Here is an 18,424-nt window from a genome sequence, read left to right on the forward strand (position 1 = left end):
GCTAAGGAACCCCCTGCAAGCCTTGGAGTCCCCAGAGAAACGGGCCGGAGCTGGTAGTTGTAATGAATGTGTGGCTGTGACTGATGCTATAGGTGCAGCGGCAGATAGCGGTTGAGGTTGTTGAACCGGGGGTCCTAATGAGGCCTGAACCTGTTCAACAAGGGATGCCAAATCCTGAAGGAATCGCATCACCTGGGTCTGATGCGATTCTTGGGTCTCAAGTCTGCGAACTAAGCTCTGCAATGGATCATCTGCAGGAAGCGGCACGTCAGCCAGGTCCATGGCTGATCAAACTGTCGGCTTGCAGTGCACAGGTTAATATAGGGTTCCCTGATAGGGCCTGGGGTGGAGCCATGCTTAGAGGAGACGTTATAAAAACCACCAGGTGAAAGTGGCTGGCCTCTTAGTCTGAACACATGAGGGGAGGTAAGCAACCAGAGGAAGATCACTGCATAACCATGACACACGGCCCACTTCACTACCTGTTCCCTGGACCCTGTCCCCTCACAATTACTGCTACCACCTTCCCACTCTTTCCTCAACTCCCTAACCCACATCTTCAACCTCTCCCTCTCCTCCGGCACCTTTCCTTCCCTGCTCAAACATGCACTGGTTACCCCCATACTCAAAAAAATCCTCACTAGACCCCACCTGTTTGAACAACTTAATCTCCCTGCTCCCGTTTGCCTCCAAGCTCATCGAACGCCATGACCAAATGAGTCGCTATCTCATGGACAACAACCTTCTCGACCCCCTACAGTCTGGCTTTCGCCCACAACAGTCTACTGAAACTGCCCTACTAAAACTCTCCAATGACCTACTAACTGCTAAAATCCACAGCCACTACTCCATACTCATACTTTTAGACCTCTCTGCTGCCTTTGACACAGTTGACCACCTGCTCCTCCTGAGCATATTACTCTCCCTTGGCCTCCGCGATTCTGCTTTATCCTGGTTTTCCTCCTACCTCTCAGTGCACTTTCAGTGTCACTTACAACTCCATCTCCTCCGCTCCTCTTCCTCTTTCTGTTGGGGTACCCCAAGGTTCTGTCCTTGCGCCCCTCCTATTCTCGCTCTATACCTCTTCCCTGGGCCAGTTGATAACCTCCCATGGTTTCCAATAACACCTCTATGCTGACGACACCCAGATCGATCTCTCCACTCCTCAACTCACCCCCTCAATCTCCTCACAGATCTCCAACTTACTGAATGACATATCAGTATGGGTGTCACACCACTTCCTCAAACTCAATCTTTCTAAAACTGAGCTTGTTATATTTCCTCCTTCACGATCCCCCCCCCCCATGGCTTCACCATTAATATCAACAACACAACCATTGATCCCTCCACACATGCCAGCGTCCTGGGTGTAATCCTTGACTCTGACCTCTCCTTCAGCCCCCATATCCAATCACTGGCTAAATCCTGCCGCCTTCACCCCCGCAACATCTCCAGAATTCGACCCTTCCTGATTAATGACACCACAAAGCAACTCGTTCACTCTTTGATTATTTCCCCCCTTGACAACTGCAACTCTCTCCTTAATGGCCTACCCTTAAGCAGGCTATCCCCCTTCAATATATTTTGCATGCTGCTGCTAGACTAATACACCTCACTAATCATTCCGTGACTGCTGCCCCTCTCTGCCAATCCCTTCACTGGCTTCCCCTACCCCACCATGTAAAATTCAAAATGCTAACCATAACATACAAAGCCATCCACAACATCGCCCCCATCTACATCACCAACCTCTTCTGCAGATATTGCCAAATCATCCCCTCCGCTCCACCCAGGACCTCCTGCTTTCTAGCTCCCTTGTTACCTCCTCTCATGCTCGCCTTCAAGACTTCTCCAGAGCCTCTGCCATCCTCTGGAACTCCCTGCCTCAGTCTGTCCAATCAGCCCCTACCCTGTCCACCTTTAGGAGTTCCCTGAAAACTCATTTATTCAGGGAAGCCTATCCCACACCCACCTAACTGTCCCTGAGCCACCCCCATCAAATCATTCTCTGCGGCTATTACCTTTTGTACCACCACCCCCTCCCTTTAGAATGTAAGCTCTACGAGCAGGGCCCTCCTGTACCTTTTGTATTGTACTGTAATTGTGTTGTCCCCCCTATACATTGTAAAGCAACTGTTGGCACTATATAAATCGTGTATAATAATAATGAGGACATCCAGTATATCAATATCTGATTCCTTCCCCCCCCATGGCACCTTTTAGCGGGTACCTGTTTTTGACAGGTACCCTGTCCCCACTTCCATCGGACCTTGCCGCAGCAAGGTACATCACAAGTTTGGTCCCCTCCTCGACTATTTGACAAGTGAACTTATAGAGGAGCTCCAAGCTTCGTCAGAAAAAATTAAAAGTCAGCAGCTACAAATAGTGTAGCTGTTAAATTTTAATTGTAGGACACACACCTATCCACAAATTCAGCAGTGTCTTCACCCGAGCCAATTTTTCAATTGGCTCAGGTGAAGATTTTTTCCCCCCATCTTAGGTTAGTGATTGTGTATACACATTTAACTATACATAGCAAGTGTACCTAATGACACAGTGTTTCATGTGTGAGCGATAAAAAAAGTGTGTGTCAGTGCATGTTTTCCATTGAATTCAATTGAAAATGCATCTGCAAAGACATAAATATGGAAATGTGGTTCTAGTCTTAAGGGCAGAGATGGTATTCATCATAAATGTACTTTTTCGGGGGGTGTGGCCTGGCGCAGCATGGAGTAGGACGTGCATTCTTTCAGCTCCGTCCACTACCTCTGTATTTTAGTATTCCTGTTCACTGGCACTCTCCATTCCTAGCCTGACAGGTCCCCCTTGGGACCCTCCAGGTATCCCAACCTGGCTCCATGAGCTTCCGCTGGATGGGGCCCAAACGGAGCGGCGCTCCTCGACACGGTGGCAGAAACCAGGAAAGACCGCGGCTTTGGCCTAATCTCAGGGGAACGGTGGCCATTTTGCTCCTCCTGGCCTATCTGCCAGCACTGCAGCCCGACATTCCTGACCACCTGCTACCTCCTTACATGGATCCAGTAACAGGCCAGCCTACCCACTGCTCCCCATAACCCTCACAGTGACATCACCCTGCTTTGACCTGCGGGAGTAAGTAGCAGCCATTTTGCTACACCCCAATGGCCACCCTTGATCTCCCAGGCTTGGCTAGAGCCGGGCCCCACTCAGCCATCACAATACCCAGGCCTACTAGAACACTATCCCCCTTTCAATTTGCAAAAGTTGGGGGTGGGGCTGCTCTATGGCGGTATGAAGACGTGCATGGTCTGAGCTCCACACCACATGCCTGCAAGGAAGAGATTCTTCACTCTCTTATGCCCGAGATCCATGTCCAGACAAAGCCCTAAACACGGGGACCCCCGCAGAACGCATCCCACTGACATCCAGCATTAATTCAACCCAGGAACGGCGAGAACCAGATCGGCCTCCTGGGACAAAATGGTGCCAGAACCAGCCACGAGGAACAACATGGCACCCCCAGCGGCTGGACATCAGGTAGAAAGCTCTCCTCTGCTACCGCCAGGGATCCCTACGCTCCGAGCTCCAGCCTCTCTGGCATAGCTGCGCTCCTGAGAGAGGATTTACATGACAGCACTGATCAGCCTAGCATGTCTGCTGATTTCACAGATCATGCCCCCACCTCTAATGCTGTATTATCTCCTGCAGAAATGTCAGCTATCCTCTTATCAATACCCACAAGGCAAGAGATGAAAACTATTGCAACCAGGATGGTGTCATCCCTGCGTCAAGATATTACTAACATATCTCAGAATGTACAGAAGCTTGAAAACTCTGTTCAAATATTATCTACAGAGATGCAATACTATTCAAGTTAGACTTTCTGGAAGGTCTGCACAAACACCAGGCTGCTATGACCCATCTGCGCTTACAACATGATGGATTTAGAAAATCGTCACAGGCGGGGGGCGTGGCTAGCGCGCAGCGGCATGGACGTTTAACACGAGAGCTCCGCTCCAGCGAAGGGATCTAACGCATACCGAGGCGGCGAATCTCAGCCCTGTTTGCACCGGACCGGAGCTGAACTCTTACTCACCCTCCGGAGATGACCCGCAAGCGAGTTAACGCCGCCCAGCGGAAAAAACTCTGGGACTTCTTCACTACTAAAGGCCGCGAGGCTCAAGATGGCGCCGGCGGCGGCTCTCCGTCTCCTGCAGGCGGGCCTCTATCTCCATCTCCATCTGCGACGCCGAGCCCGGGATCGGACAGGGACTCACAGCGGCAATCCCCTACTGCCTCAACCCCTCTATCATGCAGCCCAGTTAAATCAAGGCCCCGCCTGACGAACGATCCACCGGGAGATAAGGTCAGTCCACATCAGGGCTCTCTAGATGATACGAGAGAACTAGCTGACACCATTAACTCCTTCCCTACCGCGAACCAGCCTATATCGGATACCACTCTAAAAGATATTTTAATTTCCTTGCGTGGTTCCCTGCACTCTGATATGATGGAATGTATGAGAAATTTCAAATCTGAAGTGAGTGAACTGGGGAGCAGGATTGACCATGTTGAGAAAAAGATGGGGGAATACGCGACCTCTTAAAATACATTGGTAGACTCCCATAACGATCAGGCAGACGAAGTAGCCTGGCTCAAGGCTAAGCTCGCCGACCTCGAGGACAGGTCCCGCAGGAATAATATTAAGCTGCGTGGCGTACCTGAAACCGTTCTACCTGCCCATCTACATCAATACGCCAAGGATCTTATGCTGGCATTTCTACCCTCAATCCCTACTATTGAACTTGTCATTGACCGGATCCACCGCCTACCCAAACCGTCTCATCTCCCAGACAACACCCCCCGAGATGTTCTGATGAGGGTGCATTTCTACCACGTAAAGGAGCATCTTATGGCGGCTTACCGTAAGAACCCCAATCCCCCGGGGCAATACTCCACCCTTCAGCTATTTGCGGATCTTTCGCAATATACTATGCAAAAAAGCAAGTCCCTTCTGTCGGTTACCAAGGCACTTAGGAACCATAATATTATGTAAAGATGGGGGTACCCAACCAAACTCATTGTCACATGAGAAGGCAGGGTATCCGTAATATCCAGCTTGGCTGAAGGCTATTTGCTTCGTTCGTGGGATATCTTGCCAGCCCAAATCCCAGACAACACCACGGCTGCTTCAGCGTTGAATGTTAGCGACGACTGGCAAGTTGTATCCCGCAAAAGGCATACTAAGAAAACTGACAACTAACTGCCTCGGTTAGACTATTACGGCTAGCTGATCGACAAGATCCCTTTCACCTTGGAGCTCCCAGCCCGTATATCTCCCCGTTCTTAAATATGTGCAGTTTACCTGCCACCAGATTCCAGACGGAATTTAACTTTTTATCTCTTTACAAGTTGTTTTTTTGTTCCTATTTGAACTTTGTTTTTTTTTTCATTTAACCCTCTTACTCTCTCTTACTACCTCTCGGAAATGGACAAGGAGGACCACACAAGGAGACGATCTTTCAGACATCTACACCATCAACCCACTGAACTTGGCTTCCATGGAGCAGCCCAGGACTCACTGAGGTACTTTCTATGGCATTCCTTCCTACTTAAAATATGTCAATTAAGGTGACTTCTTTTAATGTCCGTGGCCTGAATCATCCCGCTAAACGTGCCTCATTATGGAGAGAAGCTCTCAGGCTGGGGTCTGATGTCTTGTGTGTCCAGGAAACGCACTGGACATCCTCTAGTGTACCCACTTTTAAACACAACAGATTCCCACATATTTTCAGGGCTTCTGCCTCTACAAAAAAGAAGGCAGTACTAATCGCCAAAAAGGACTCAGTCGCTTTCTCATTACAGGAAACCTTCATTGACCCTGAAGGAAGATACTTAGTCTTAATAGGCAACTTCAATAACAAACCTTACACGATAGTCAATGTATATGCACCCAACACTCACCAATTGCGCTTCTTGGAAAAGCTCCTCCGCAAAGTGGATCTACTAAAGCGAGGCGACCTAATAGTGTGCGGGGACTTCAACATTACACCCAACTACAAAATGGACACAACTTCTAAAGCGCAACGTTCTCTACCTACTCTGCAACCTTTGCTCCATGCTGAAGGGCTATATGACTTTTGGCGATGCCAGCACTCCACCGAGCGAGACTACTCTTTCCACTCCCTCAGACACAACTCGTACTCCCGTATAGATTTACTCTTAACTGACAAGCTACTGCTCCAAAGAATTTCATCTTTGTCCATTGATGAAATTACTTGGTCGGACCACGCTCCCGTGTCCATCACGGTGGATGGGGAGCGCCCTCTGACACCTGCAAGTGTCTGGCGTGCCAACTCTCGCCGCCTTCAACAGCCGCAGCAAGTTGCCTTCCTTACCAAACAACTGAAGGAATATTTTTCTTTTAATACTGCTTCTGTGTCTAGTCCATTTACTGTGTAGTGTGCCCATAAGGCTTTTATGAGAGGCATTCTCATTCAAATAAGTTCACGGGCAAAAAGGCAGAGGACACAAAAGTTAGATTCCCTTCTCTCTGATATTAGACAACTAGAGGCCCAAAACAAAACTTCAACCGACACAGATTATAGTGTAATGCATAAATTGAACAAACTACAGTCGGATCTCAGGCCACGTACACACGCAGGGACTGTTCGCTCAACTTTGTCCGCTGAACAGTGTTTCCGGCGGACAGTCCGCTCGTGTGTGGGCTTCAGCGGACAGTTTCAGCGGACAGTCTGACGAACAAACTTTTTCGGAAATTCCGAAAAACTGTCCGCTGAAACTTGGTTTGAGCGGACAGTCCGCCCGTGTGTAGGCTTGTTCGTCAAACTAAGTCTCGCGCATGCTCAGAAAGAATTTACACGCCGAAGGTTGCATTGCAGTGTATAGGACGTCGTTTTCTAGTCCCGTCGTACGTGCCGTTCACGTCATCGCGCACGGTTTCAGCGGACTGTTCGTTCGTCGTGTGTGGGCAAGTCCGTCCATGCTAATTTTGAGCGGACTGTCCGCTGAAACTGTTTGACGAACAAAGTTGAGCGAACAGTCCCCGCGTGTGTACGCGGCCCAGGCTCCTTCTGTTAGAGCAATATGACAAACATGTCCACTCTCTGAAACTGTCCCACTACTCATCTGGCAACCGAGCCGGTAAATTATTGGCCCAGAGACTGAAAGATCGTAAAACTAAAACTAACATCCCTTTCCTAATTCGTAAATCAGATAACAGTAAATCGTATAACCCCATGGACATTGCAAACTCCTTTGCAGATTACTACTCTTCTTTGTACAATCTTAAAAATGACCCATCTACCTACTGAGGATGACATTCAAAAAATTTTTGCCAAGCTCACACTCCCCACTCTGACACAAGAACAGCTAGAGACCCTCAACTCGCCTATCATGGAACCTGAGATCCGATGGGTCATTAAGACTCTTCCAAACAGAAAGTCCCCAGGCCCTGATGGGCTCCCGAATTGTTACTACAAGACCTTCTCTCAAATCCTCTCCCCGGCTCTAAAAGCAGTTTACTCAGACGCCGTGTCCTCTGCCTCGTTCCCCTCTGAAATGCTCAAAGCATTTATTGTTACCATCCCAAAGCCTGGGACGGAACCCACTACTCCAGCTAACTTCAGGCCTATTTCTCTACTAAATACTGACGTGAAATTATATGCCAAAATCCTGTCCCATAGGCTTCTTCCTATCCTTCCATCCTTGATCAAACCGGAACAAACTGGTTTTACAAAAGCACGGCAGGCGTCAGACGCCACAAGGAGGGTGATTAATATTCTACATCACACCAGATCCTGTCGGATGCCTTCTCTGCTGCTGTCTTTGGACGCGGAGAAGGCATTCGACAGGATACATTGGGGATATATGTCCCAGACTCTTGTCGAAATGTTGGATTTGGGTTCTCGGGTCCCATCTTGTCGGCGATCTTGGCTCTGTATTCCTCCCCCTGCGCCCAGGTTTACACTTCCAATATGCTTTCCTCCCCTTTCCCTATTTCCAATGGAACTAGGCAGGGTTGCCCCCTGTCCCCCTCCATTTTTAACCTTCTTATAGAGCCCCTTGCTGAAAAAATCAGAACCCACCCTGGCATATCAGGTTTTATGTTCCTAGATAAATCCCATACTATAAGCCTCTTTGCGGACGATGTCATCCTCTTCCTATCCTCCCCACACTCTTCCCTGCCACATGCCCACTCTATTCTTAGTGATTTTAGTTGCATATCCTATTACAAGGTAAACTTCATAAAATCCCTCATCCTAGGCCTAAACCTCTCCCCTCAACTCCAAATTAGTCTACAAAAAAGCTTTCCCTATACATAGACCGAGTCGAGTATCCCCTATCTCGGCTTGCAGATCACACCTGACCCACTTAAACTAGCTGACGCCAACTACATCCCGTTAATTGCCAAGATAGAAAAAGATTCGAAAAGGCTAACTAAAACAGAACTTACCTGGTCTGGTAGATTAGCATCCTTCAAGATGCTTCTACTTCCTCAAATACTGTACGTGTTTCGCACATTACCCATACCTCTTAAGAATAGTCACTTAAAAGCGCTCAACGGTATTCTTCGACAATACATTTGGGGCGGTAGGCGACCCAGATGCTCTAGACCTCTTCTAATTAAGCATAGATCAGTGGGCAGAATGGGCCTGATTGATTTGAAGGACTATTATAGGGCAGCTATGCTTACCTCGCTTAAATACTGGCTCACCCTCTCACTGGATATTCTCTGGTGTGGTATAGAACAGGCCCTCAGCCCAACGAATGATCTGCGTTTGCTTTTATTGCTGGACACATGGAGACACCTCTCCTTACGCCACCTTTCTCAGACACTTCAGGCCTCCTTGCTAGCTTGGAGAGATTTACGCAGTCTAACGGATGCATCCTCTGAAGTTACAGAACTCCCTGTACCTATAGAGATTTTACACCACATAATCCCAAACACAGACTACTCAAGATGGAAGGCTAGAGGTATCTCTCACATTGCTAACCTATATCAGGACAACTCACCTAAACTATTTGAGTCACTTAGAGAAGAATTTGGCCTGCTCCCTATGGACCATTATCGATATTTACAAACAATGCATCTTCTTAAATCATTAGGATCCCCCCACATTTTTATTCTAGATAAACTGTGGCAATTTTATGGGGAAAATCTCCTCCCCCTCCTAAAGGGATATCCCTCTTCTACTCCGCTTTTCAAAATAAACTTATTTTCACTAACTCCCGTCCTTACATTAAATGGTTGTCAGACTTTAATAAGAGTTTTGCTCCTCATGAATGGCAAAAAGCATTTGAAACTATATATAAAGCTTCCAGATGCGTGAACCACTGGGAGCTCTCACAAAAAATAGCCTTGAGATGGTACTTGGCACCTTACCTCATGGCAAAATTCTCAACATCCAACTCCCCCTTGTGTTGGAGAGGGTGTGGAGAGATAGGCAACATCTCGCATATGTTCTGGTTCTGTAAACACCTCTCTAGTTTCTGGGGCAGTGTGTTTCGGTGTATCTCACGCATTACAGGGATATTAACACCATTGAAACCCGAGCTAGCAGTCTTGAACCTAGGTATTGAGAGCTTTCCTCCTTGCTGCCGAACAGTAGTTACACACATCCTATTGGCAGCTAGACTGCTGATCACCAGAAATTGGAAATCCAACAGAGCCCCCAATTTATCTGAGGTACTTGGTATTACCAGACAAAATCATATCTTTGAATCATTACTAGCTGGCAGAAGTGGGACCCGAAAGAGCCTGGACAGCCAATGGAGAGTTTGGGTTGACTGGTCTGAAATGAATCAATGAATGAATAGACGTCTTTTACTGCTCTTGATTACGATTATAAGCATGTTAATACTAGTTTATTGACGAATCTCACGGTATTGGTTTACGTCCGTCTTCTCCTTGTCCATCCATCCATTAGTCCGAGTTCCCCGATTTTCTTACCCTTTCTCAATATTTTTCTTTGTGTTTTGTTCTGTTTCCAATCCCACAATGGTAAGACTACCACTTATGTCTGCACGAATGTCATGACAATTAATGTATGACACAACTTCTTGAATGTCCATTGTGTACTAAGTATGATATGTATACTTGTTGTAATCATATTTTTGTTAAAACCTTTCAATAAAAACGAATAAAAAAAAATAAAAAAAATAAAAAATCGCCACAGGCGAAATATTAAACTGCATGCTATTAGATCAGCGGACCTACGAGACACTGTTATTGCCATATTTAACGAAATTATGGGCAGGCCTACCTCTGAACCCATCGAGTTGGATAGGGTGCACAGAGTTGGTGGTGGAGAATGCACCCAGCTCAGGGATGTGTTGTGTAGAGTGCATTTCTTTCTCATGAAAGAGGAGAAAATGCGACGTGCATGGAACAGGGGCCCATTTCACTTGGATGGTGCTACGATTCACCTTCTTCCAGATTTGTCTCGCAGAACTCTATACATGAGACATCAAATGAAACCTTTACTAGATAAAGTTAGGGACTGTGGCGGCCCATATGTGTGGAATTACCCTTTTGGCCTCACTATCCGCCGACGCAATGACAGCATCTTTGTGAATGACCACAGGCAACTGACGGAGGTTTTCCGCTTTCTGGACACCAAACCCATTGACATACCTGACTGGTTAGCGTTGGATACTGTTCCCACTGGTCCCTCGATCTCGCAACGCAGACGTGTGAGGCCCTCCAACTGGAATGCTCCCAGATCACCACCTGCTGGCCCACATACTAGAGAGCTATGACCTGTCCTATATGCTGAAACTAGTCTTCTCCTGAATCTCTACCTTACTGCTTTCAATAACATATGGATGACAGCTCACCCCCATGATAAAAAAAAAACTTACCGCCTTGTTGTACCATTTTCTAGGGAAGTAGGAAGTTCCTCTACCACTGAATTAGCACTGCACTGCTCAGCACGATGGAACTGATTATATGTTTGGGTGAAAAGCTTACGAGATAACTATACATGCTTTGCCATAGGTCTGGCCTTTAGATGCATATAGACATAGACACAAGTACAATGCTTGGCCTTCCTATAGCTAACCCCCAAGGTCACATGCTGACAGCAACTGTGTTCAGAACTGCCTGTTCAACTTACACCCAGCAGCTGATACAATGTTACAGAGAATGACCATCGTCATGGACCGCCTCACCCCCGGTACCAGCCCACAAACCTTGAATACCATTATTTTAACTTAGGGGGATCTTTTACATATACAGAAACTTAATAACATATGATGGTTTTTCCTTAAATGTATAGCTTCCTACAATTTACAATTGAGCAATATCCAGAACCCTAGTCTTAACCACTTGCCGACCGCCGCACGACGATGTACGTCCTATTTTTGAAGAGGGATATCTCGGTAACGGCAGCAGCTGCTGCCACAACCGAGATATCCATCTCTTCAGGCGGCGGTCGGTTGTACGATAACGGTGGTCTCCGTGGCGGATTCGCCGCGAGATTACCGCTATTGGCGGCGGGAGAGGTGCCACCCCCCCTTCTGCCGCTTACCGGAGCAGTCGGTAGCGGCGGAGGCGATCGGGTCCTTTCATCTGCTGGGCATAGAGACAAGTGAGGCTAAGATGGCCCCCACTCGTCTCTATACCATAGGAGGGCGGAAGCGACGTCAAAACGTCACTTCCGCTCATACCTCTTAAAGGTATATTTTTTTTAAATGTCAGATTTTCTTTTTTTTTTTTTTTTTTTTGCATTGTAGCCCAAATATGAGATCTGAGGACTTTTTGACCTCAGATCTCATATTTAAGAGGACCTGTCATGCTTTTTTCTATTACAAGGGATGTTTACATTCCTTGTAATAGGAATAAAAGTGATCATTTTTTTTTTTTTTTAAAACAGTGTAAAAATAAATAAAATCAATTAAAATAAATGAAAAAAAAAATAAAAATTAAAAAAACACCCCGTCACGACGAGCTTGCGCACAGAAGCGAGCGCATACGTGAGTAGCGCCCGCATATGAAAACGGTGGTCAAACCACACATGTGAGGTTTCGTCGCGATCGGTAGAGCGAGAGCAATAATTCTAGCCCTAGACCTCCTCTGTAACACAAAAAATGCAACCTGTAGAATTTTTTAAATGTCGCTTATGGAGATTTTTGAGGCTAAAAGTTTGACGCCATTCCATGAGCGGGCGCAATTTTGAAGCGTGACATGTTGGGTATCAATTTACTCGGCGTACCATTATCTTTCACAATATAAAAAAATGGGCTAATTTTACTGTTGTCATATTTTTTTATTCAAAAAAGTGAATTTTTTCCAAAAAAAGTGCGCTTGTAAGACCGCTGCGCAAATACGGTGTGAAAAAAAGTATTTCAATGACCGCCATTTTATTCTCTAGGGTGTTAGAAAAAAAACAATATAAAATGTTTGGGGGTTCTAAGTAATTTTCTAGCAAAAAAAACTGTTTTAAACATGTAAACACCAAGTCTGAAAAAGAGGCCTGATCCTTAAGTGGTTAAAGTGGTTGTATAGCCAAATTGGGGACTTTTACCTACAGGAAAGCCTATAATAAGGCTTACCTGTAGGTAAAAAAAAATATCTCCTAAACCTGTCCTCCTAAATATCTCCTAAAAAAATATCTCCTAAACCTGTACAGTTTAGGAGATATTCCCCTCGCAATGTGCAGCGGCACATGCGCACAGGGGATTCCCGGCTGGAAGCCCGCCAGACGCCGGACCCTGCCGGAGAGAAATCTCCCGCGCATGGGTGGGAGTAACGATATCGCGGCTCCGGCCACTCACAGCACCGGAGCCGCGATACCCGGAAGAAACGCAGAGGGAACATGTCAGCTCCCTCGGCGTGGATCAGGACAGATGTCGGGGCCTCGTTCTAAGGTAAGTATTTCATAATGAGCTAGTATGCGGTGCATACTAGCTCAAGCTCATTATGCCTTTTGCTTTGCAGGTGAGGAAAAAAAAAAAATTCAGCGGGTATACAACCTCTTTAAATATAGTTCATCACCTGCATGTCTACTGGTGCTTCTTCATATGAACATAGAACTTAATATAAGCATTGTGGCAGGCTCTGTTAACCTAGGAATGTGTTTTTTTGTTTTTTCTTTCCCAGCTTGGATTCCAAGAGGACCCCTTTGTGAGACCCCAAATGTATCCCAAATTTACCTCCAATTGTAGAGTGTGGTTCTTGCCCTATTATCGTAATAATGTTTGGTGAACCACTTGACTGATAAAACCCCTTATAGAATATATTGTCCATACTGTCCTATGGAGTCTCTGTCCCCACATTTTTTTTTATGTTGGGTCTCGTGGTTTCTCTCCCATCAGGATACCTCTCTTGTGAATCCAATAAGACAAAGGACATAACTGGGATGTGTTTACCTACTGTTTAGTCTTTCTTAAATGTAAAAGGGTTCTACATGACTTAGCCACTCTAATTGTGGCAAGTCCTCTTCATTAATTATGTACTATAACTTGTTCTAATGCATTGTGGGGTGTTGCTTAAACATGCGACTGCTAGAAAACTTTTCTTCCCCACGTAAAAGAACAGTGTTTCAGCCTGTTTTGACCTTTCAGGACAGGTTGAACCCTACTGCCCTACACGGCCACCCCTAATTGGCAACTAGCATCTGAGGTCTTTGTCTTTTTTCCTCCTTCCCTTTCCCTCTGCCCCAATCCCATCTTCCCTCCTCCTCTTTTCCTTTTTTTTCCTCCCTCGCTCTCCCCCTTTTCCATCTCGCTACCATGGGAGGCCCCCTGAACGCTGCTACCCTCCAATTTGCTCATTCAATGCCCGCGGCTTGAATTAACCAATTAAACGCTCATAAATACTGTATGACTTTCACAAATCCAAAATTTACATAATTTTCTTCCAGGAGACCCACTTCCGCACAAATATTATACCAATATTGTGAAATAAATATTACCCAACCTGGCTACATAGCACATACTCACAATCTAAATCTAGAGGAGTGGCAACCGCCCTCCAAAAATCGGTCAATTATACTCTAGATTCCTGTTCGGACCCCGATGGGAGTTATTTGTTTTTGAAAATATCTCTAAGTGGCAAAACTTACACCCTGGCTAATATATATATTGCTAACCAAGACCAAATCACTACTGCTATTCAATATCTTCACAAGCTATTGGAATTCGCAAAAGGGGTGATCCTTGTGGCAGGAGATTTTAATAGCGTTTTGAACCCTACATTGGATACCTCCTCAGGTAAAAGCTCCATCACCTACAACAAAATCAATAAACTCAAGAGATTCCTGATTCAACATAACCTGATGGATGTCTGGCGCATCCTCCACCCCACAGATAGGGATTATTGATTCTTTTCTGCAGCTCATATCGCCTACTCCTGCATTGATTTTTTTCTCATCAGCCACTATGCACTGACATACCATCCCCAGAGTAGGATCGGGAACATATTATGGTCCAATCATATGCCTGTGTTTCTGTCCCTCTCCCTACCCGGTCTACCTGATCATGACTGGACTTGGAGACTTAACGACTCACTATTACAAGACGACATATGCTCTGCACATATCCAGACCGCTATATCCAACTTCATTTCAGACCATGGTAATGATGATACCTCTGCCCCTATACAATAGGAGGCATTGAAATGCGTATTATGTGGGGTCTTTATTAAACAAGGCTCTAGACTCAGACAAATCTGTCTTGCCCAGATTCAGGAACTGTCTTGTCGGATTACTGACTTGGAACGTTCCCATAAACGTATCCAATCCCCGACTGCACAACTTGCCTTATCCAATGCCAGACTTAAACTGTTGAACTTGTTCAAACAGAAGTCCCTGTCCATTAGAGACAAATCACGTAAACTGTTTTATGTCAAAGTTAACAAACCTGGTAGAATGTTAGCTAGAGCCCTAAATGCGAAAAATAGCATTGTTTCTATCCCTAAACTAAAACGACCTGACGGCCAACTCACCCATCATACGAAAGACATTAACAAGTTGCTTTGTTCATTCTATGCCACACTATACAACGTCCCACCATGGCCTCCAAACATGTCGCCTGAAAACTTTCAATCTAAAATGGATGAATAAATTGCTACCACGGCACTTGCGACTATCTCTACAGATATAGTGCAGGATCTTAAGCAAACTTTTATTGACGAACTTGTGTTAGCAATAGCCTCCCTTAAACCTAACAAAAGCCCAGGCCCGGAAGGCTACTCAACCCGTTTCTATAAATCCTTCCATGACTCTCTTACACCACTTCTCATAAAAATGTATAATGACATCTCCGGGGACTCTCCTTTCTCGAGACAAGCTTTGGAAGGCCATATCATAGTTTTACTAAACCCGGAAAGATCCTACACTATGCGGTAGCTATCGCCCAATCTCTCTCACCAACATTGACATTCGCTTATACTACTGGCCAATCGCCCTCTTGCAACCATACCCAACCTGATACACCTTGACCAAGTAAGGTTTTTCCCCACGAGGGAGACCAGGGATAATATCCTAAAAACCATTTCCGTGATGTAATATGTAATACGTCCAAATCCCAGCTTGCTTGATCTCGGTCGATGCTGAAAAAGCGGTTAACCGGGTTCACTGGCAATTCCTAGAGAGAACACTTCAACAAGAGGGCCTTGGGCCCAGCATGCTATGCAAGATCCTGGCTCTCTTGATAATCCTATGGCAAGAACACGATCTAATGGCCTCCTATCTGACCCAATATTGATCTGTATTGGAACCCGCCAGGGATGTTCCCTGTCACCATTACTATACATACTCACTATAGAACATCTTGCCACGGCCATACGGCACAGCTCCAACATTCAGGGAGTTTCTATTGGGCATCGTCAGTATAAATGATCCCTTTATGCTGATGGCCTTTTATTATATGTCACCAAGCCCCACACGTCCATATCAGCCATTAGAGGAATTTGCAGAATTTGGATTGGCTGGTAACTTTAAAGTAAGTTACGATAAAAACGGAGGCCCTTAACATTTCCCTACCCAAACTTACATTAGTCCGGGTTCATGCTTTATTTGGATTTAAATGGCAACAAAAAGCTGTCAAATACCTGGGAAGCCAAATTACTACCTCCTTGCCCTCCCCGACAGACTTAACTGCTTGCTGACTGCCCAATGTCAAATGACCGTGGGGTGGTGCAGATCTTGTTCTGGGACATCATATGACGGCGTCCCAGAGCAGCCGCTATCGCATGCCCGAAGGGGCTGGCATCGCAGCGGTCGTAGTAGCACTGTGTTGCTAGGACACGGCACAACCCCTAATGAGAACATTGTGAACAAGCCTTGAATCTTATGATAAACTGAACATCTCCTGGTTTGGCTGAATGAACATTGTCAAAATGGACATTCTGCATAAACTTGTATACATTTTTCAGGCAATTCCTACCCCCCCTTCCCCGTGCTTTCTTCCAATCGATCACTTAGGCTATTCAGGACTTCATATGGTGTCATAGGAGGTCCAGGATTGGCTTTCATATTTTAGCTTTGCCTAAAAATAGAGGGGGCATTGCTCTCCCTGACCTACGACTGTACTTCCACACTCCATCGTTGATCGGAATAGTTAATGGGTACCATGGCTCCTCCACTAAACTGCGGACATTATTAGAAAATAACTGAATATCTCCCGACCTCACATCCCTCTCATGGACACCCGACCCACAGACCCCCTTCAGACCTAATGCCCCTTGTGACTTCTGCTACATTGCAAATTTGGGACAGCTCCCTTAGAAAAGGTGTATTGTCCTCGAGACCCATTCCCTTGACTCCATTATTTAGTATCAACTCTTTCCCTCCGACTTGTGCTAAACCTAAATTTCTTGTTTGGCAAAAGACAGAGGCCCTTCTGTTAAGACATACGCTCAGTGCTGGAAAACCAATTCACCTACCTGACATGCTCTCTTCCTGCCACAACCCTTTAATGGCTTGGCTTGAACACACTCAACTAACGCACTTTGTAAACAAAATACCGAACATTGACGATTTGACAAGACCACATACAGCCTTTGAGTCATTATTATCCCAGTCGGACAGACCAGAGCATTCACCATCTCTGATATACCAGATACTGATTCAGGATCTTATCCAGACCCACCGACATTCCTTTCAAAATGGAAAAGGGAGATGAACTTGTCTCCGGATGATATGGAACGGGGCAATACAGTGGCGCTTTCTTTTAAATTATCTATCTCATTTCATGCCCAAGAACAGATTTATCTTATATTCTCTAGGTGGTATCAGTGCCCCACTATTCTAAACGAGCTTGATCCTAATGTTTCAGTCGTATGTTGGAGCTGTTTGCAGGCCCCGGATAACATGACACATTTGGGGCACATGCCCACATTACCCCCTTTTGGGACAAGATTCTCCAGCTATACAACAAACTTGTTGGGGACAAATATCCTAATGAACCCCACTTAATGGTCCCACCTTCCTTACCGGGGGTCATACAAACAAATCAAGAAGAGCTTAATTCGCCATTTGCTGACTGCTGCACAATCAGTTATTGCTAGATCTTGGCGTTAACCAGTGGTCCCCTCTCTAGCGGACTGGGCCTGCGAAGTGGATAGGATTGAACATTTTGAAAGGATGTTAGTGTGGGATGCTGATAAAAGTGAGACCCACACTATTATGTGGACCGTTTGGTTACACTTCCAGTTCTCTTCTGATTTTCACCCTTTCTTAGCGGATACAGCTCCTACTAGTCCCCTGGGCCCCCTCATAAGTAGCTTGATATACCTTTTCCCCCACTTCCCTTTCTCTCTTATACCCCCCCCCTTTTTTTTTATATTTTTCTCTCTCTTTCTATGCTTCTCTGCCCTTTCTACTCCTCCTTTACCTTTTTGAGATTATTGTAATCTTACCGGTAGATTCCCCACACTCTCTGTTTTCTACACCATTGTTTAAAGTGGTCTACTGGTTACTTGAGTTACCATTACTTGGTTTATTTCTATACTCTTTGATGATATCAACATGACTACACTTATGTGATGCATGTTCTTTTAATGTCCTTTCAATCCTAATGTACACTTGTTCATTCAACGGAAATATGATATATCTTGCCTTTGGTTATTCAATGTTTAAAAATGCTTGAAACTTAATAAAACAGATTCAACATAAATGTACTTTTTCTAGCTCGGAAAGGATCAGATGGTGCTATACTTTCAAACAACTACTGTGACTTCTGCCTCGGAGACTCAACCATGAACAAGAAGAGCGGACAACCTGAAGAGCTTGTATCCTGTGCTGACTGTGGACGCTCTGGTAGGTCATTCCTCTTTCTGCTCCGAGTCTCTTCCAAAAGATTTGCAATGCATGGAATTGTGCCTGCACTTAAAGACAAGTGAATGCATTAAATGTTCAAAAGAACTCAAAAGTTGTTTGCCAAGGCTGCTTTAGGTCTTTAGAGATGAAAAGCAAATATT

The 18,424-nt window shown here is 45.6% G+C and overlaps 1 protein-coding gene across 8 annotated transcripts in view; it reads left to right on the forward strand.

Annotated features, from left to right (window-relative positions):
* DPF3 (double PHD fingers 3) overlaps window positions 1-18,424 on the forward strand; it is a 717,329-nt gene that overhangs the window by 630,692 nt on the left and 68,213 nt on the right. For all 8 annotated transcript variants that reach the window (XR_013264877.1, XM_077464591.1, XM_077464592.1 and 5 more), the window contains one exon: window positions 18,135-18,263. Coding sequence is in view for 7 of the 8 variants with exons in the window: in XM_077464591.1 (XP_077320717.1) it covers window positions 18,135-18,263 (129 nt within the window). In the remaining variant the exon portion in view is untranslated. The remainder of the gene's footprint in view (window positions 1-18,134; window positions 18,264-18,424) is intronic.

The sequence above is a fragment of the Lithobates pipiens genome, unplaced genomic scaffold (genome assembly GCF_037356315.1).
Source record: "Lithobates pipiens isolate NorthernLeopardFrog02 unplaced genomic scaffold, aLitPip1_a1.2 Scaffold_30, whole genome shotgun sequence".
Lineage (NCBI taxonomy): Eukaryota > Metazoa > Chordata > Amphibia > Anura > Ranidae > Lithobates > Lithobates pipiens.